At 38.4% G+C, this 20105-nt stretch overlaps 1 protein-coding gene and 1 long non-coding RNA gene across 14 annotated transcripts; one reads left to right on the forward strand and one right to left on the reverse strand.

Moving 5' to 3' along the window:
• Nucleotides 1–8252: 8252 nt before the first annotated feature.
• LOC133725014 (uncharacterized) lies at nucleotides 8253–10362 on the forward strand. 2 transcript variants are annotated; one of them, XR_009854216.1, is made up of 5 exons: nucleotides 8253–8500; nucleotides 9005–9084; nucleotides 9479–9683; nucleotides 9779–9856; nucleotides 9939–10362. It is a non-coding gene; the product is annotated as an uncharacterized LOC133725014 (long non-coding RNA). The 2 variants fall into 2 exon arrangements; XR_009854215.1 differs by lacking the exons at nucleotides 8253–8500; nucleotides 9005–9084 and having other exon boundaries at nucleotides 9122–9683.
• A 96-nt stretch (nucleotides 10363–10458) lies between these two features.
• LOC133725013 (uncharacterized) lies at nucleotides 10459–17234 on the reverse strand. 12 transcript variants are annotated; one of them, XM_062152024.1, is made up of 13 exons: nucleotides 16772–17187; nucleotides 16350–16433; nucleotides 16171–16261; nucleotides 15191–15324; nucleotides 14912–14995; nucleotides 14610–14675; nucleotides 14220–14287; nucleotides 13876–13961; nucleotides 13658–13761; nucleotides 12993–13134; nucleotides 12396–12451; nucleotides 11674–11896; nucleotides 10459–11301 (listed from the first exon to the last, which is right to left on the reverse strand). In XM_062152024.1, the coding sequence occupies exons 4-12, from the start codon at nucleotides 15227–15229 to the stop codon at nucleotides 11843–11845; spliced, it is 699 nt and encodes a 232-aa protein (XP_062008008.1). In that variant the 5' UTR covers nucleotides 15230–15324; nucleotides 16171–16261; nucleotides 16350–16433; nucleotides 16772–17187; the 3' UTR covers nucleotides 10459–11301; nucleotides 11674–11842. The 12 variants fall into 12 exon arrangements, with proteins under 12 accessions (XP_062008008.1, XP_062008000.1, XP_062008009.1 ...); XM_062152016.1 differs by lacking the exons at nucleotides 15191–15324; nucleotides 16171–16261 and having other exon boundaries at nucleotides 16772–16918; nucleotides 17009–17222; XM_062152025.1 differs by lacking the exon at nucleotides 16171–16261 and having other exon boundaries at nucleotides 16772–17189.
• Between the last annotated feature and the right edge of the window lie 2871 nt (nucleotides 17235–20105).

Here is a 20105-nt window from a genome sequence, read left to right on the forward strand (position 1 = left end):
GTGCGATCTAAAAATTTGTAACTGGAAATCGATAAATTTGAGATTACCCATCTATTTATAGCATATTAATAGGTGTAGGGGGCACTTTGATCGGAGTTGTACGGCAGTGGATATTCATGGGTAAGGACCCAAAACTTTGCCCCTTTGTCTAAGTTAGCGAAGACTAGGCCCAGCAAACTTCGAAGGACCTGAGAATCCTAGGAAGGTTGCTGTTGTGTTCTTCCCAACAGTTCCTTGTATATGCACGGCAGTGAATTGATCATTTCAAAAGAGGCTTAGCAAGATGCGTGTGGCGTGGGAGCTAGAAAAGCATGAGTTTGAGAAGAAGAGGTCCTAGCAGTGTTGTATAATGGTTGAGATTTGTGAGATAAGGGGGTTTGGACAGAAGATGAGTTTGGAATGATGGAAAACTATGGATGGATGTGGGAGAGAGGAAGCATGGGAGAAGAAGAGTGCTAGAGAGCTTGCTAGCACAATCCGTTCTGCCTCTGCTTGGTTAGTAACATAGCTATTTATATGCAATTCCAGCAGCCAAAGGAATCTCGGTGGAAGGTCTTTACTGCTGGGTAAAGAGATGGCTTGGGTTAAATGCATGTACTGGATTTTGCAATGTGTTTTGGTTTGTCAAGTTGTGTCTAGGGCTATGAGATTTTGGGCAGATTTTCTGCCATAATTTAGGCAGGATTTGCTGCTAGGATTGCAATCCCAAGATTTCTGCTGTGTTGCTGGGATTATGTGCTGCTGGGATTATGAGATTATGTTATGCGGCTAGGATCAAGAATCCTATGTTTAGCATTTACTATTTTGTTTGTTTCTAAAGGATTTGGGCTTGGGTTTTTGGGCTCTCTCTCTTCTTCACTTACCCGTATTAAGAGTTAGGCCGTTGGGCATGAATTTTGGTCCCAAGTCCAAAATTATCAACGAGCCTAAAACTAATAACGGGCCTCATGCAATTCCGTTACCTTCCATACCACACCCATTCTTGTAAGCCCCAAGTGCGTGAATGTGGCTTGGGTCCACGTGCGTGGCGTGATGTTCGCGGGTGTAATTTGCCTCGAAATATGAATTGGGCTTAAAGCATAAATGGGCTTGTTAGCTGGATTTTTGGGTGTCAACAATAAGTATTGTGTAAAAAAATTTAACCCGATCCGCCGTCATTTCGACATCAGACAAAGTGGTCAACTTTTTATATACTTATACTTCCATAAGGGGAGATATACCAGGAGGAGATCAACTTCTAGAAAATTTTAAATTAGTTTATATAGCCCATACCCACGAGAGTGTGAGAGCTGACATATTGAAAAAATAAATTGCCAAGGAGGGGTTATGAGCATATTAGTTTTATGTGGTATTTAAGATTTAGAGTTGACCCAGTAGATCAAGACCCAAATGACGACGAAAATAGCTAAAATTTTGACCATAACCATATCTTCTTATCATGATAACATCCAACTGCCAATTTTAATAAATTATATTTCCTCCATCAAGTTGCTCATGGAAGGTATAATTTTGTAATACACCTAATAAACAAGTTATACTACATTACTAGGCATATGAGGATTTTGCTGACACCCGAGCTATTTATTACGATTTTTCAAAGTTTCAGAATTTTAAAAATTATTTATGTATAATATTCTCAAAAATATATAAATTATTTATTAGAAAATAATTTTCAAAAGATGTGATCTGGACCGTCTGCTCTGCATCTGGACCGTTAATAGAAATTATATATATGAGGCTGTAAATACCAAGATTACCTTTCAAATTTTATTTGGGCGGTAAGATGAAATTTTAATATTTCGCCAAATTTTGCGTGAAAATTTTTGGACAATTGGTACTTTGATTATAAACAAATTTTAGCGATAAAATATAAGGAATTGGAGTTGCAGATTGGAGGTAGATGAGAATTGGGAACTAGCTTGAAACGGTGACGTGAGAAAAGGAAAGGTTTTGGTTATGTTTGATTATTATTGGGTTTTGATGCTGTTCTTGAAATCTCATGTTTGGTTGCTGGGAAATTGAAGCAGGACAAGAAGAGAGAAGAAAATGCAGTGAACCTTTTTTGGTTGTTAGTTTGAGTTTATTATGCAAGTCTATTGGTTTTACTGTTATTTCTTATGTTGCTTGAAGATTATTAGTTTGATTATTGAGTTGGTAGTGCTACAGGAATTTTAGATTGCCGTACTGATGAGTTTAGGATTTGACAGGAGAGGCATACCAGTTTAGGAATTGCCGTACTGTTATTTCTCTTGCCTTACTTTTTGTTATTCAATTGGAAATATAGATTTTTTTGTATAATTACTGTTGGCGTGAGTTGGCGTGAGTTGGTAGAGTGGTCCATCCAGACAAGTGTGGTAGACAATGAGTTGGTGGAATAATAGCAGATAATGATGACAGACAACTTTAGCAGATAATGATGACAGACAACTTTAGCAGATAATGATGGCAGACAACTTTAGCAGATAATGATGGCAGACAACTTTAGATATTCTGTTGCATAGTTTTATCCTTTAATGTGTAACTCAATGTGTATATATACTCCATTCTTGGAGAAGAAAAAAAACATCTGAAAATTCCCAAACATTCTCGTTCTTTCTGACTTGGTATCAAAGCAGAGATCCAATTTGGACTCTGTTCCGCTGTGTTTTCTTTTGTCTTTTTTTGGGATCTTTTGATTAATACATATTGAGTTCTTTTGGGTTCTTTTGATTAAGACCAGACACATTAGCCATCACCAGACACACTAGCCAATTCCTTTCTTCCACTTGTTCTTTTGGTCAATTAATCGGTTTTAGATCATACCTCTTGCTCCTACCAAGCTCGACTGGCTCCGTCCAGCTCTGCCTCAGCGCAGCAGCATCTTCGCCTCAGCTCCACCGCAGCACCTCAATTGCAGCCTTCCGCACCTGTGCGGCCAGCACCCCGCCTCCACTAGCGCAGCGCCCCGCGCCCACACGCCCCCGCGCCGCGAGCACTCGACTCGCCTCCCTTTTTTAGCACTCTTTGTCTTTCTTTTCTTTTCTTATTGTTTCAACCCACACCCTTTTCTCTACTTTTTATACTACTTTTTCTCCATTCCCATTTCTCTTTCTCTCTGTCGGCCCACTACCTCCCTTTCTCTATTCTCTTTTTTACTTTTTCTCTATTCCCTCTCTCTATTATGTTCCTTGTCGATCAGTAGCACTTCACTCCAATTCCCTTGTTTCAACCCACATGCTTCTGCCCACCTTTTCTTTTAAATCTACCCATATTCACCTTTATTAATCTTCCCGTTTTTACCCAACAGTTTACACTCTCTTCTTATTCAATAGCCTTTCTTTATTAAAGAGAGAAGAAGGCACGTGAAAAAAAAAAAAAAAAAGTTTGGTTCCTTTGTATTTATAGTTTGTTACTTTGTTTGACGGGGTGTTTTAAAAGGAAGTAAGATGGTGGATTTGACCATAAGAGACTCTCAGGCTGAAGGAGCTACATCTGTGGCTCGTGAAGTTGTGATTGTTCAAAATGTAACAGATAACTCAAGCTTTGGTGTCAAGCTTGATGGCACAAATTATCAGCTATGGCAAAGGCTTATGAAGATCCATATTCAAGGGATTGGAAAGTGGAGTTATGTTATTGGTAGCACTGCCAGACCTGCTACAGGACCAAAAGCTGATGAATGGGACACGGTAAATACTAACGTGATAGGAATTCTTCTAAAAGCAATGACTCCAGAGGTAATGCAGTTATTTGCTAATTTTGATTCTCCTAGAGCAATTTGGGACTCTGTTGCTGCTACTTATTATGATGGAAGTGACTTTGCTCGTGTTCATGAATTAAATGTCAAAGCTTTCAAAATAACTCAAAGTGGACAGCTTGTTGCAACATTTTATGCAAATTTGAAGACAATCTGGCAGGAGCTTGATCAGAGAAATCCTAATCCTATGACTTGTGAAGCAGACATCACTTCCTACAGGAGTGAGCAAGATAAGATGCGTGTTCATGTCTTTCTTGCTGGTCTAGATCCTCATTTGGAAGGGGCAAAGAATGAGTTATTGCGTCTTGCAACTCCTCCAACGTTGGAGCAAGCCTTTGCCTATATTCGAAAAGATGAAGCCAACAAAGTTGCTGCAAAGGGTCTTCATACTGAAATTTCAGTTTTAGCAGTCCAGGCTAGATCACCTGAACCTTTATCTTTGTCTCCTCAGTATGGGAATTGATCTCATGTTCCATCTCCAAGTCACTATCGACCTCGGAGTCAGGGGTACCAACAGAATCAGAATTATAGCCGAGGGATGGCTCCGGTCAATAACCAAATGACTTGCAACTATTGTAAGGAAGTTGGTCATTTCAAGAATCAATGTCCTAAGCTGCGAAGGTTTAATTCTAACCATTCAGGCTGGAGAGGAGGAAGTAATACTGGAGGAAGTAGAGGTCAGAGAGGCAAAGCAGCAGTCCAACTGGTGCCAGAACCTGATTTCTATGGTGTTGAAGGGCAAGACCTCTCTAAGGGTACTGTTTCCTTGACTAAGGAAACTCGAGGTAAAATTGGTATTGCTTTACATATTTCTGACTTTACTGGTAGTGATACATGGATAATTGATTCAGGTGCGTCTGATCATATGACCTACGACAAGTCTTTCTTTGTGTCTATGTCATCTCCTTCTATATCTCATGTCTCTAATGCAAATGGTGTGTCTTTTCCGGTCTTAGGTATTGGGTCTATTCAGGTTACACCATCCATTGTTTTACATGATGTCCTTTATGTGCCCTCGTTGTCTCATCATTTGTTATCTGTATCTCAATTGAATTCACAGAATAAGTGCTCAGTAACCTTTTATCCAATGTATGTTGTTTTTCAGGATCTATGCAATCGGGTGATCATGGGCAAGGGAGACCTGAGGGGGAGACTGTTTCATTTGGATTGCATGTACGCAGGACAAACAAAAAAAACAGAACAACCTTTAGCCCTGACATCGAGTTCTGATCGACTGAGTGAGTTATGGTTGTGGCATAGGCGTTTGGGTCATCCATCTTTTGGAGTTATGAAGAAGTCCATGCCTTCGTTATTTTTGGGAATAAGTGATTCTAGCTTGCATTGTGAAACTTGTGCTCTAGCTAAGAGTCATAGGTCTGGTTATCCTTCGAGTTTTCATTCTAGTACTATGCCTTTTGAGTTAATTCATTCAGACTTGTGGGGTCCTTCTAAACATTCTACCCTTTCTGGAATGCGATATTTTGTGTTATTCATCGATGACTTTACCCGACTATCTTGGGTGGTTCTACTTAAGTCCAAAGATTCTGTCTTCTCTGCATTTACAGCATTTCATAGTCTTGTTCGTACTCAATATGATGCTCATGTTAAGGTTTTTCGTTCTGATAATGGGGGTGAGTTTATTAATCATTCTTTTCATGAATATTTCCAACACCATGGCATAATCCATCAAACTTCATGTCCACAGACACCTGAGCAAAATGGGGTGTCTGAACGGAAAAATCGTCACCTTTTGGATATGGCTCGATCTCTTTTGCTTAGTGCTAACATGCCTAAGTACCTTTGGGGAGAAGCTGTTTTGTGTGCTTCTCATCTTATCAATCGCCTTCCATCTGCCCCTCTTCAAGGTTGTGTCCCACTTGAGGTCTTGTCTAACTATGTTTCTATCCCATCATCTAATACTCTTCCTGCTCGTGTCTTTGGTTGTGTTGCCTATGTTCATCTGTATAAAAATCAAAGGACAAAATTGGATGCTAGAGCCCTTAAGTGTGTGTTTGTTGGGTATGGGTCTCATCAGAAAGGTTACAAATGTTATCACCCTCAATCCCAGAAGTTTTATGTCACCATGGATGTTACTTTCAGTGAAGATGTTTGTTATTTCTTGCCTCCTGTGACTCCTAGTCAGGGGGAGAAGTCTTGTTATTATGAAGACTTGTCTAATAGGCAAGATGAGTGGCTGGCATCTGAGTTCTCAAAGTTGGAGGACCCATCGTCTAATATTGAAAAGGAAAATAGGGAAAACAGGGGTTCATCCAGAGAAGAAACTTTGAGCAATGTATTACCAACTGGTCAACCTGATCAGTCTGACCGGTCGGCCGGGGAGACAATTTCCGATCAAGTGGAAGATGAGGTTCTGCCGTCTTCTGATGGTGTTTTAGACAATTCTTCAGTCTCTCCCTCCTCTTCAGCGGTCTCACCTGCTCAATCATCACCCGAGGTATGTCCCAATCCTTCCTTGTCTAATAGTCCTTCTGTGTCAGGTAGTGTTCCTGTTAGAACCTTACCCAGTCGTTCATCCCGTGGTCAACCTCCGAAACACTATGAACCTACTCTAAGTGCTAAGACTAAATACCCTGTTGCTAATTATGTGTCGACCCATAGGTTATCTAAACCATATGTAGCCTTTGTGAATCAATTATCTTCTGTGTCTCTTCCTAGTAAAGTGCAGGATGCCATGAAAGATGAGAAGTGGATGAAGGCAATGACAGTCGAGATGGATGCTCTTGAGAAGAATTGTACGTGGGAGTTAGTATCATTATCACCCGGGAAGAAGACAGTTGGTTGTAGGTCGGTGTATACAGTAAAACACAATTCAGATGGTTCAGTGGACCGGTACAAGGCAAGATTAGTGGCTAAAGGCTATACTCAGAAGTATGGAGTGGATTACGATGAGACATTTGCACCAGTGGCCAAAATTAACACAATTCGGGTACTTCTTTCGTTAGCTGCTAATCTTGATTGGCCTTTACAACAGTTTGATGTTAAGAATGCATTCTTGCATGGTGACCTGCATGAAGAGGTTTATATGGATTTACCTCCTGGATATGGTACTTCCACTGGGGAGCAGATGGTGTGCAAATTGAAGAAGTCGCTTTATGGCTTGAAGCAATCTCCCAGAGCTTGGTTTGGTCGGTTCACCAAGTTCATGAAGAAAATGGGATATCAACAGAGCAACTCAGATCACACCTTATTCCTTAAACATCGGTGTGGTATGATGACTGCCTTGATTATTTATGTTGATGACATGATTGTGACAGGTGACGATATTGAGGAGATTCAAAGGTTACAAGGTCAGTTATCTTCTGAATTTGAGATGAAAGATTTGGGTAATTTGAAATATTTCTTGGGAATTGAAGTTGCTCGTGGAAAGGATTGTATTGTGTTGAGTCAGAGGAAGTATGTCCTAGACTTGTTGGCAGAAACAGGTATGCTGGATTGTAAACCTGTTGATACTCCTATCGAGCAGAATCATCGGTTAGCAGAGTACGTGGACCAAGTACCTACAAATAAAGGGAGATACCAGAGGTTAGTTGGACGGTTGATTTATTTGTCCCACACTAGACCAGATCTGGCCTATGCAGTTAGTGTGGTGAGTCAGTTTATGCACAATCCCAGTGAGGTCCATATGGATGCTGTATTTCGTATTTTGCAGTATTTAAAGGCTGCTCCAGGGAAAGGATTAATCTTTTCAAAACACAGCCACTTGGATGTTTCTGGATACACAGATGCAGACTGGGCAGGTAATATTACAGATCGTAGGTCTACTTCGGGATACTTCACATTTGTGGGTGGTAACTTGGTTACTTGGAAGAGCAAGAAACAAAAGGTGGTGGCTCGCTCTAGTGCAGAAGCAGAGTACAGAGGAATGGCTCGAGGACTTTGTGAGATGTTGTGGTTGAGAAATTTGTTAAGAGATTTGGGGTTCAGGCAGGAAAAGGCTATGCCACTTTATTGTGATAATAAGGCTGCAATTGAAATTGCTCACAATCCTGTTCAGCATGATCGCACGAAACATGTAGAGGTAGACCGACACTTCATTAAAGAGAATCTGGATGGACAGATCATTTTGTTTCCCTTCGTTCCTACTGAAGAACAATTGGCGGATATTCTTACAAAAGCTCTCTCGAGTAAAGCATTTTATGACTCACTTAACAAGTTGGGCATCTGTGATTTGTATGCACCAACTTGAGGGGGAGTGTTGGCGTGAGTTGGCATGAGTTGGTAGAGTGGTCCATCCAGACAAGTGTGGTAGACAGTGAGTTGGTGGAATAATAGCAGATAATGATGACAGACAACTTTAGCAGATAATGATGACAGACAACTTTAGCAGATAATGATGGCAGACAATTTTAGCAGATAATGATGGCAGACAACTTTAGATATTCTGTTGCATAGTTTTATCCTTTAATGTGTAACTCAATGTGTATATATACTCCATTCTTGGAGAAGAAAAAAAACATCTGAAAATTCCCAAACATTCTCGTTCTTTCTGACTATTACAAGTTTGGTTATATAAAGAGATGAATGGTTATAATGATTTCTTGAACATTTTGCATTTGATTTTTAATATTTCAATGCTATCACTTATATCAAGCGATCAATGAATTCTCATATCACTGTTTTCTTGTATGTCTATATTTGAGATATTTATAGGAGGTCCAAAACATCACAGTGCACTCCCACTGGTACTGCATTGCTCAGACTTGTTTGGTTTACAATAGCAATCCTAAGCTTGATGTCAACTATTCTGTAAGTAAGCTTTAAATTTGTCAATGACAAATGATTACTGAGAAAAGTGTTGTTAATAAAGAAAGACAAATATATATAATCACACTTGTCCACCTACACTTGCGCACATAATGAAGCAGAATGTGTAAGTAGATCACATTATGTGCTGGAAGAATTAACATGACCTAAAAATCTGGACTTTAAGTGGGTTGTTTTATTCTATTTGATGTGCTACTGCTGGTCTTTGCATATTCTTCTCTCTTATTTGCTTATACGCAATGGCCCTCGATTCCTGCACACACAACAAACTTCCTCTTCTTGTGCTCGATTCAATACCGGTAAAAGTTCAAGGATTTTAGGTTTTCAATCTGATTATCAGTTTTTGTTGAACTCGAATTGAATTTGCTTCTTTTTTTTTTTGCTGTTTTGTATAATTGGTCTTGTTCAATCTAGGTGGGTGGTTTTAAATTTATAGTTCTTTTTACTAATTTATATTTTATTTCTTTTTCCTTTTTGTGATCTAAGGCCGTGGAAAACTGAAGTTATCTCGAAGAAAGTAGTCATTGCACTTGGCAAGAGTGTAGCTGGAAGTATCAAAGAGTAAGGTTTGAGCTTCTTTTTCTTCTAATAACCTGAAATGGATTTTGAGGGTCTGATTATGATAGAAGCTATTTGAAGAGTAGGATTATAGAGGGATTTTATAGTAGGTTGGGAGAAGCCCAATGTGTTTATGAATGTCCCTATTTGACATCCAACTATATTGTTGTTCTGTTGTCAAAGCTCGCTGTTCTTTTTTTTCTTTTTCATGTTGCATACATAAATATGCTAGAAGGTGATCTACTGATCTAGAATGTGATCTTTGGGTTGTCAAAGAATGCATCTAGGTCCTAGATTTGGCCCAGTCTAATCATTAAGAGCCGAGGACTTTAGGTGGGGATGCACACAAACATGATAGTTTATAGGCTGTATGCTTATTCTTTTGTACATTTGGAAATGAAGTTCAGAGTATGGCATAGGAATGGAGGTGTCAACAAGTGGTGACATCTATAGCTATGAAATCCTGCTATTTGAGATGCTGATAGGCAAGAGATTGATATATGACATGTTTAAAGACGACCTGAACTTGCATAAATTTGTCAAATAAGGCTTTGGCCTCCTTATCCTATTGGATGGTGATCAGAGCTGAGTCTTCTAGCCATCCCAGGTAATCACTTCATCTTGATTTTCTATCTCCAATAAAATACTATTCGTTCACCCAATTTTTAGGAGTTGTGTGTTTAATTTGTTGTCTTTTCTCAGCCAGCTTTTGAGCAACAGCACTTGGAGCCTATTATTGAAGAGGAGCTTTTGAACGAGCACATGGACACTATTGAAGAGGTTTGACATGTAAAACAAGAAACTTTCAACTATGTCATTTTTTTCGTTTACTGATAATCTGATATTAGTGTGCTTTGTTTAGTGTACGACTGGCTTTGATTATCCAACAAGATGCTACCAGTCTACTTTGTTCTTGGGATTTTATGATCTGTACCTAAAATTATGCCTGACCGGGACGGCTAGAAGACTGGGCTCTGATCAAGATGCTACCAGTAGACTTTGTTTGTGGGATTTTATGATTTTTACTAATTTTGAATGCTATGGAAACTTCTCTAAGTATATCATGTCTTTATTCATTTGAAATTCAGCTTCACCCAACCATTCAATTACACTGCTCAATCTCATCACCTCCTTGAGCTCCATATTATTTCCCCATGAAAAACTGCATGGCATTGTGGCTGCCAATTACACCACGCATGCACACAAAAGCTCTAGATCACTGTCTTGCCCCACATGAGCTCCTTGAAATGAACAAATACAGTTAGACAGTCACAAACTAGCCTTACACATGATGTATCGCAAAACAATGAATAACTATGCCACTATGACTGTGTTTGGTATGGCTGTGCAGATATAATGAGATAATTGTGTTACAGGAAATGTGTAAAGGATGAATATACTCAACTCAATTTTAAGATGAAAGCATAAAAATGAAACAGAACAGATGGCATAGCAGTTCCTGTTAATCATCCAAACTACTATCTACTGCTAAACACCCAAAACTATCCAACAGAACAAATGGCCAGTAGCACTTGTTAAAAATATGCAATGACCTAAGTAATTACAAACTCGTACAAGGGTGGAGCATAATTAGACTCTGCTAATCCCATTCCAGATATACTAGTTCTGCTTCTACCAAATGAAAACTTCATGCAGAAATCTCTTCGGTAGGGCATGGTGAATTGAATTCATCTGATACAACAGCAAATAATTATGCTCCACAGATGATACTAGCAGTCAAAAATGTGAATTCCCATCAACATTCTGGGTCAGTAGGGCATCAACCAAAGATCTGAATACTAATGATTCTAACAGAAGATTTCAAATAAAACAGTCTCGTGTTTTCATGTCATGCTAGGAATGTCTTCAGTACTTGCTAGCTTTACAATTTTCCCCGTCTAGCAGTTGAGTTGGAGGCTCTTCCTCTAATTGGACTTCATCAACGTCTTTGGGGTTCAAGAAGCTTGGTACATGGCTTTCAAGTCTTCAGTGTGTCCCTTCTCACAAACTTCCCTTAAACCTGGTTCAACTCCACCCAAGCTGGAAGAAAAAATCTGGTTCGAGTCCATGCAAACACCCATGGAATTGCCCAAAGATGTCCAATTCTAGTAGAGCTCTTCCTATCAGAAAAGAAGATCCTGGTTCGAGTCCATGCAAACACCCATGGAACACACCTTCATAGTTTAAGATTTTGGCCAATAGTGGTAAACCAAGACTTTCTCTTCCTATCAGAAAAGAAGATCCTGAGTTGGAATTTTTGCAATTGCAAAACCTCCCAATTAAGTTGAACGCATGCTATGAAGTGAGTTTGAGAGTATAAAACAAATTGTTGACCTTAATCCTAACAGCTTAAATTTTTGGGAATAGTAAACAACTCCATCATCATGCTAGATCAACATGTGCTTATTTAAAGTTCATTCCCTGTAGGTAAATAATGACTACCATAATTTCATTTAATTGTTGTAATGAAGAGACACATTAGATATATAGCAAAGAATTCTTGTCAGAATTTTTTTTTTCTCAAAAAATTCGGGTAGAAGTAACTTATTCTGAACTTTGGAGCATAGTAATCCTAAGTCCTAACACTACTACTTTACCTCCATGCTAGATGGGACTAGCGGTCCTTTTTCCTTTGAGCTCTCTTGTTAGAAATTCCAGTTTCTTTTCTTCATCCCACTCACTGTATGTGCCCATATCCAAATATTTGGTAATTGCATCAAGTGTTTCAGCATGTCTACCAGATTCCTGCCCCAATGCAATCTTCAGTTAAAATGACCAACATTTCAATTCTGGGATAGTGAGAATGACCAACATTGCATTCTGCATGAAGAGGCAAGTTTAAAAGAACTGAGAAACCATGAGTACCATTGGTCATAGAATACATTAGGTGCTGGTAAATAAACACTTCAGGAAGGCTAACAATCAAAGAGAAAAAAAGTAACTGCTAACAGAGATTCTAGGTGGAAAGACAGCTCTAGCTCACTATTGTACAGCTAAATTAAGATTTTATTTATGAAAATTGATTCCCTCCATATTTGAAAAGGAAATAACTACAAGGGCTCATGTGATACACACTGCCTTTTTTGGAACGATGTCAGTTGTCTTTGTAACATAGTTGAGCAAGTTCTCATTTATGCAATAAGGGATGGCAGCATATGAACATAATATAAAGTAACACAACTTCTGAGATCCTCAATTTTTCTATAATTTTTTTCTTCAAAAAGTAGTTTAAGAGGATAATCGGATGTTCACCAGTGCAAGAGGGTTGATCAGCTCTAGCTGGAAGTTGTGTTGGAAGTGCTGCAGGTTGTTACTTTACCTGATTCCTATTATAACACTGATGATCCCAACTCTGGTTATCCTCATATGCAGATTCTGAAGAGAGAATTTCAATTACGTTAACATTATAAATTGATTCACAAGTATATTCATCATCTATTAAAAATAAATTGAAACCTTAAGAAATCAGGAGGGGATGACCAGTGGGTACTTATGCATAGAAGAGTTGGGGTAAGAGAAGTCAAATTCCCATAGGTCCATAAAACACAAAGAATTTTGTAAACTATGACTCCAATTTTTTTACTCAATTACTTTCACTAATTAACCATCTGCTCTATCCTGCCTGGCAGAACATAAAGTAAGAGTGTTCATCTGTCTTTCAACGTTTTTTATTCTGCATACACAGAAGTGATCTAGAGATTTAAATTGTTATATTAATAAGATCCGAGTCTCAGAACAACATAATCCCAGCCCTCAAACAAAAGATCAAGCAATAAAAAAAAAAATCAGAAACATAGGAGTAACCTGTTAAGGAAATTGTCAAAGAAAAACAATGGAAGCTATGCTTTGGTAGTCTCGACATGATACCAAGTAGCCAATATTAATGACCACTGAAAATAACTGCAATATGTCATACTGTGCTCTAGAATCTCTTGTGCCAGTTTTGACAAGCTATTACTGCACCAATTCATGGATAGTTCAAATTTCAGGCTATCCACTTCTCTAATATAGAGATCAATAGTCATCCACCTAGATAAAAGCGAGACATCTTTTGTGACCTGAAGCAATAGAAAGAGGCAAGTTGATATAATTGTGTAGAAGAGCTAGACAGTCTGACAGCATTATAAATTCTACATAAACAATAATCTTAAGTTTGCAATCTAATCATGAAATCTGGCAGCATACTGGAATCCTTAAAACTAAACCCTCCTCTCTCATACCCCAAAGAAAAGAACAGGGAAGGGATAGCAGAAATGAAGGTTAAACTGATGGTCTAAAACTTTACACAACTAAGTCATGCTTATCCATCAATGTCTCCGTACAGTTAAGTAATTGATTCTAAGTACCAGGGCTTGCTTTATTCCCCTCAAAACATGATTTACTGCCCCATGAATTACCAACACCATTACCAATACAGTCAACTAAGTTATGTATAACACAGATCTAATATATGCCAAAGTTATGATTAGTTCATGCTTCAGGTCTTTTGTTGGCATGAAAGGACTCTCCTAGATTTAAGAGAGTAAATAATACCATTAGGAGAAGATTTACGAATAAAATATCAATAAGACCCACGAGTACCTTTGCTGTCACATTGGGATTTCCATCTCGACCACCCCCCATCCAAGAGCCAAACCTGATTGGTGTGCATTTCAATGGAAGTGATTTTCCAGTTTCCCAGTGTGCTGATAAATAAATTAAGAAAACATTATGACAAGAAGTACAGAAAGACAGAAGGTAGTAGCTACATATAAAGAACTGGAAACAGATCAATACCAGAAACAAATTTGAAGACAAACCTTCTTTAAAGCATTGCTGACATGACATAAATAATGAGGTACAGCTTTCCAAAGGGACTGCTCCACAATGTTCAAACCTGTAAGCCCTGATATTTTTACATATGCATTTATACCACTCTTATAAAGTCTTTTCCCTATAAAGCAGAAGAGAAAGACACATCTAAACTGCTACCATATGAACATAACAATTCCTTCTCATTTCTTAACTTTCTACTATACTCTGCTCAATAAAAAGCAGATATAGCAAAAAGTAAGGATCAAGAAATGTCCTTATTAGTGGAAGGAAGAAAACTAGATCACTTCCAGCATATATTAAAACCAAACAAGGACAACGAAAGACGTACCAGTCTAACTTTGAATCAACATCCAAGCACAATCTTGATTCAATAGGTGTCATAGCCTCCTTGGCAGTCTGTAAATTGAAAGATGCTTTATTATTAGGAACACTTCACAGATTAAAGAGAGTTTATCTCAATGCTTAAAATTGCATGAAGATAACTGAAACATGTAAGTAAAACTAAAGTACCTTGGAAACTAGCATTAAAATATGTTCAAAGCAATATCAGAAACAAACAAAGTGCACCGTGAATGCACTTGACCATGAAAGGAACCAAAAGGTTGATAGTATAATACTAAGGACCACTGGCATGAACAACCCAATATAGATATGGAAGATGCAATATAGAATTTATAATCACTCAAGTATAGAACACTTGTTTGAAATCATTAGGCACCTTTTCAGTTAAATTTAGCGCTCCACTGTAATCGTTGTCATGTGTTAGTTCACCACCCTTTCCAGCCTACAATGGACAGAAATAGTATGTCAAGGAAGAATAGGAAACCATGAGAACCAGCATATCTGTTCCGGCATTTTCAGCAGCCACTCACTAATCAGAAGTCACATTCAACCCGAACAACTAGTCGTAGACTATTTACATAAACATTTTTCTTCACCAAAAGAAATTAGAAATATGAACAAATATGAGAAATTGCAAGTGGTGGCATGCCATCCAAACTGTCAATTTAAATTGCTCACCTCAAGGTCGTGAATAGAGACGAGGGCTTTCGACTGTGCTAGCCTGAACAAATCATCTCCATGTCCAAGTACAAGATCAAGAACCTGAAACCATGAATTTAAAGCAATAGTATTATAATCTGAAACCCTAGAGCCTAGATGAATACACTGCTTACTCTGATTTTTTTTTTTTGGGTACAATAGCTTACTCTGATTTTAGTGAAAAAGAAACATAATTATGAGTGCAAATACAGAATTATCACCGCATAAATAAGAACCTCAATCCAAGATCAACGTTACCTGATATTTAACACTCAAGCCATTCATTCCCTGGAACATTGCACCAGGAAATGATGATAGGACAAATGAATCGATTGCTGAAAACTTGTCATTGAACAGCCACCATTCAGAAAATATTGGCAATGGTATCCCACCTGCACAAACTCCAATAGTAAGTGAAAAGAAAGAAAAATACAAGATGTAATACTAGAATATATATTTACCAACATCAACATTCCAAATAGAGTTTAGACCATCAACTACATAGTGAATTTTTTCAAAAGTTGGGAAGCGGGGATGTTAATTAAAGAAGCATAACCAAGAACATTAAGGAAGTAAGTCGGACTGAGAAAATTATAAATGCTGTTTGAAACTCGGTAAATATCACAAATTAAGAAAATTCCCCTGCATTTTTGGGGGCCAACACACTTCACATTACAAAGGAGGGTAATTCCTCACATGTAATTAAGATTACCACCGACAGGTGACTAAAACACTACAAACAGGGATTGTGGAAGCTATCAATAGAAGCTAAAACATAACATATATGTATATATGGAATCCATCAACTAAAGGCCTGCATTGTATGACAGAGCATATCATTATGGAGGGATATCATACGTATATGTACGTGGAGTCCATTGACAAAGGCTTTGCATTATCTGAAGTGCACATTAACTGTCAGATAAAATATGTATGACCGGCATACACGCCCAGGGAGAGATGAAGCTGAAGGCATCTCAAATGTCAATATCTGATCTAATGGTTAAGATGGGTGCCCTTATTTGTTCATCATTCCCTTATTTGTTCATCATTAAACACACACACACACACACACCAAAAAAAAGAAAAAAAGAACCTTCTTCAGAGGGATAGAATGAAAAAGAACAAAAAGTAATTTGAGTGTAGGTGACTAGGTGCAATACTTAAATGTCCAATAACCAAAATCAATTAATAAAGCAGAAACTGAGGTCTAGCTAGTGCAAGGCTATGAGCATTACTTTTCCAATTGGGTAGGCGATACTGGATAGCAGATGATCATCAGAATGCGAACAAGCCAACAGAAAGCCCATATCTTGAGCATATATATAGCTTGTGAATGGCAAGTCACAAGTCAATCGCAATCCCAATATCCCATTGCATCTCAATGAGCTTAAGATAAATCGAGTAGGCAACATACCTCTCTGAAGATTAGAACAAATGTTACAGACAGCAAAACGGCAACAACAAGGTGAAAGATTTCATCAAGGTATAAAGGAAGGGCCTGAAAAATAAAAATAAAATCCAATGTAATTCATGAACAGGGTATTCAAAGATCCTAAATTTACAGCAGAAGGATCCAATTCAGATCAAATTGATGCTTGGTTTCGAAGAAGATGAAATTGACATGCATCCACAAATGGCAGCAACTCAAAACTTTCTCAGTGTCTGTCTGGGTGATTCTTCTTCTTTCTTCTTCTTCAGAGTAAGATCAAGGACTCAAAATCGATCAAACCGACGGGACGATTGGGTTTCATCGAATGGGTTCGAAAGCCAGTAGCAGTAGCACAACAGTAATAAAAAAATAAAAAAATAAAAAGACCAGAGAGAAGGAGCCCAAACCAGATATTTTTCGTGGTTTTGATGCCAACCCATACAAGCTATTAGCTGTAAGCCTCATCCCAGATGCCAAAATACCAGATTGGTTTGCTCTCTCTGCTTTTAATCAGTTGTAAGTGTTAATTTCTTTGGCCTCAACTGAATGACTGTCTACATAATGCAATTACGAACTGTTAATTCTGTTTTAATTCATTTTATGGCGTTATCAACTGGCTTACCATGGTATGTTGTTACACCTACCAGATGTAAATATGTTTGAAATTTCTCATTAGTCTGCGCACTGCAACTTTTCAAAGGACCACTAGATGTTTTTGCTTTAAAACCTACTTAGAATAATTGGGTCCATGATCGATCGAAGACCATGAAATGTTGAAAATGCTCCTCCAGATCTATTTCTAATTGATCGACACTTCCAGGTCATTCTTATATTGCTTGACTTCAAATGGTGAGCCCAGAAATGCATATATTGGTGAACTTGCTTAGAGAAATTGCATTATCAAATGTTTGGAGAGTTTCTAATGAGGACCTTCAAAATGATCATGATTTCATGAGAACTTTCTAATTAATGGTTGTGAAATTCACTTTTCGATTATATTACCATAAATCAATCTTTAGATATTTATGTATGCATGAGTAAATCACTTTTGAAAATTCTCTTTCAAATTGCTAATCGTTAAGGTACCACTAGATTAAATCAATTGACAAACTAAATCTGTCAAACCTAAACCTTTTATGTTCATAAATGATAAATCATAATTATGAATGACTTAACGATTTTCAATTTGGTTGAAAGTTCTGTATAAATTATCTATCATGAATATCTAAACATCTAACGGTTGATTTGCGAAAATGTAATTGAAAAGCAAGTCTCACAACCGTTGATTAGAAAGTCCTCATAAAGTCTTTATTTTAATGGTCCTCATTAAAAGTTATTCTATCAAATGTTTTCCATTTTTGTGGTTCATTGCAGTCAGCGAAAACTATATTACACTCCCTTTTAATTAGGTCTAGTACGTACTGGTGGAGAGCTCATCCCAGATACACAGTTTAACTTTTTGCTGAAAATAGATCATCCAAGAGTTTCCGCATTCAGTGTACCGACATAAATGGATGGTTAGATTATATTTTTTGAATCAAGCCCACAGGGCGAAATAGTATATTCATCACAAGCCAGAATAGGCCATTACATACACTTCCGCTGTCATTTAAGGACATAGACAGACAAGAAGGTAGTGGTAGTACCCACAATGGTACGTAGAAATAGACCCACTCATTATACATTTCAGATCGTAGAGATAGCGGATATCCTCCTTCGGTACTACTCCAGAGACGCTAAAGAGACATAGAGTGCACACCGGTGCTTAGTTTCCTAATACAAGGAATTATTGTAATTTAGATAAAACTATAAAAAAAACATAGGATTGGGCCTAGGCCCCAAACCCTAGCCCAACTAAACATTGAACTAGGGCAGAAACCTAGCCCAACAATTTGCAGCCCAACATGGTAGTCTTCAAGGAAATTCGCCCCGGCCCATCAACTGGTTCGGGCCAGTCACCCTGCTCCTCCCATCCCCGCCGCACTGCACCGTCCGGCAAGATCCGTCCGACCCCCGTCGCCTGATCCACATCGCAGCCACGACCTCCTGATCCACGTTGCTGCCACGACCTGCAGCACCACGTCGCCCAAGTTCCGCCGCCACTACCTGCATCACTACGGACCAAACAAATCCCCGATCCAGGCTGCCCAAAACCCCACCGCCATCGATCGAGATCCCTGACGTCTGCGATCCAGGAAACCCATCAGTAGGGATCGTAATACCGGCCCGTACAATCCGACCACCACCATCAAACCATCCCAGCCGAACCAAACTGAAAAACCCAGAGCTCATTCCTCCTCCGACGAAGTCACCATGGGCAGTAATTCTCCCGTCCGGCAGCAACCCCATGACGGCAGGAGGCCAGAGGCTATCCCAATAGCCGGGCGCCGCCGGACGAGATCGAGAAATTGAACGGCGTAGGCCTTAGGGTTTTTCGATGGTTAGATTATATTAAATACACTCTTAGGTTATTAATAAAAATATTAATTATAAATATCAAGGGTTGAGATCATCTTATAAGTGTTGAGTCATTTACACCGTCGGTGCATAGAATAATTTCCGCATCCAAGAAATAGAGTTAAGTGGAATCACCATAGAGGATAACAAAAAGTCAAGACTCAACAACCATGTGTTCCATTTTCTCAACTAGAAAATCTAGGAAGGAAAAACTTGTTGACAAAATATACTTGATTAAGATGGTTCTTCATAGATGCTCTTAAACCTACTTCTTTTTGAATGCCCCGATCCGAAGTTACTAACCTACCATGTACTTAAATCTTTGAATACATGCGTTAATGGCCCCAACTTTGTCAAGGATAAGTCAAAGAGAATTATTCATTGTCTGCTGTAATAACTTTGGCCTTATGATATATACATTAACATGATAGCGTGCCACCAACCTTCATGGCATCATGTCCAACTATAATGAAAATACTTGAATGAAACGTTTTTCTGGGTTTCGGGGATTGATAGACACGTTGCAATCTTTACTGGGCAAAAATCAAAAAATTCACACAGAAAGCACAATTTTGGTTACGCAGTGTAAACCTCAATTTTGAGATTAAAAACACTACGGGGCTCTTACTCTTGAGAACCCAAATAAAATCAATCAACTTATTGATGAAGGATATGGTTCTTTACAAACACCTATAGCTCTCTACGCGGCTACAATCTCTAGACTCACTAGAGAGGTGCTTGTTTTGAATCTTGACCTTCTTCTTCACTTGAACGATCTGCAAATATCGCTCCACTTGCACCACCAATCTTCTCTACTGATCTCGAGAGAATCAATGCATGTATATGAATGAACAATGAAACACTTAGACACGGAACAAGTGTTTCATGGACTCCTATGGAACTCTTTCTAAGCAAGCAAGACACACAATAATTCTTGCATCAAAATCTCTACCCAATCAACGCTGCTTTTCTGAATATATTGAGGAGAAAATAAATTCTCAACAATTAAGACTTAACCCTAATTAGACTCCTTTCCTAGTAGGAATCTTTTAATAAAAGATATCCAATTAAAATAAACAAATCCTAAATCACCTAGGACTTCAAAATCACGATTTTATCAGTTGAAAAATATCTTTGTAAAATAAAATCTAAAAACCAAAAGATACTTTCCAAAATTGGACTCCCAAAAACGTAGGGTTGACTGGGACTGACTCGGGGATTGCAACACATGTTGCAATCCGTGCTTATGCATGAGATGCAATTACTTGAAATTCTCCGAGATCA

This window comes from Rosa rugosa, chromosome 1 (genome assembly GCF_958449725.1).
Source record: "Rosa rugosa chromosome 1, drRosRugo1.1, whole genome shotgun sequence".
Lineage (NCBI taxonomy): Eukaryota > Viridiplantae > Streptophyta > Magnoliopsida > Rosales > Rosaceae > Rosa > Rosa rugosa.

Excerpts from the sequence above, each read along its gene's own strand:
- LOC133725013 (XM_062152016.1), bottom strand. The coding sequence starts at position 16,804 with ATGGGTTGGCATCAAAACCACGAAAAATATCTG. Across the intron at positions 16,434-16,771 it reads AAAACCACGAAAAATATCTG|GCCCTTCCTTTATACCTTGA; the intron begins GTTTGGGCTCCT and ends TTTATTTTTCAG. Across the intron at positions 14,676-14,911 it reads TCTCTATTCACGACCTTGAG|GCTGGAAAGGGTGGTGAACT; the intron begins GTGAGCAATTTA and ends TGTCCATTGTAG.